The sequence below is a fragment of the Kryptolebias marmoratus genome, linkage group LG16 (genome assembly GCF_001649575.2).
Source record: "Kryptolebias marmoratus isolate JLee-2015 linkage group LG16, ASM164957v2, whole genome shotgun sequence".
Classification (NCBI taxonomy): domain Eukaryota; kingdom Metazoa; phylum Chordata; class Actinopteri; order Cyprinodontiformes; family Rivulidae; genus Kryptolebias; species Kryptolebias marmoratus.
The window spans coordinates 554,709-555,462 of NC_051445.1; the positions used below are offsets into that span (position 1 = coordinate 554,709).

The following is a 754-nucleotide window of genomic DNA, read 5'->3' on the forward strand; positions in this document are numbered from 1 at the left end:
CTGGTTTAAAACGATCACATCGAAAAGTGTTTCAATTAAAGAAGCTGCAGCTTCCAAACAGAAACGTCTGAATCTGAAATAAAAATAAACTCTGCAGAGAGTGTGTGTGTGTGTGTGTTGGGGTGTGTGTGTGTGTGTGTGTGTGTGTCTGTGTGTGTGTGAGGACAGTTGTCGTGCAGCAGGTGGTTGTTGAGGATTTATTTAGAAACGCCTGAAGCTCCCAGTCAGCTGTGAACGCAGCACGAGGCTCAGACCAGGACCAGGACCAGGACAGGCCCGTACAGACTCGCAGAGTCCAGGACAGACCTGGATCGAGTCTTGATGAGTTTTTAAAAGTTTTCGGGGACAGAGCGAGCTCATGGACGGACTCTGATCCTGCAGCAGCTGGAGGTGAGCGGCTAAAACAAACACTTAATGTTTACATGTTTAAAAAAAAAAGATTTAAAGCAGAAATCAGAGATAAAAATCTTCCTGCAGGTCCGACCCGGGTAAACATGTGGAACCACCTGCATGTTCTGATTTAACTTGCATCTGTCTCAGAATCTGCTAAAATGTGTCACAGTGATTTCTATCACTCCTCCAGCATTTCTGTTCTTAAAAACCAACAAAATAAGATTTAAACTGTGTTTAAACAGGAATAATTTCCTCTGACTTCTGGTTACATCACACTGTGTGATATAGATGTCCCTTTAAACATCAATATAAACCTGGTCCTGTTGGAGCTCTAAACCTGGTCCTGTTGGAGCTCTAAACC

General features: G+C 43.5%; 1 protein-coding gene across 1 annotated transcript in view; it reads right to left on the bottom strand.

Moving 5' to 3' along the window:
- Positions 1–248: 248 nt before the first annotated feature.
- Positions 249–754, bottom strand: part of LOC108251312 — a 2,411-nt gene continuing 1,905 nt past the window's right edge. The window contains exon 6 of the mRNA XM_037980306.1: positions 249–317. Within this exon, the coding sequence (XP_037836234.1) occupies positions 249–317 (69 nt within the window). The remainder of the gene's footprint in view (positions 318–754) is intronic.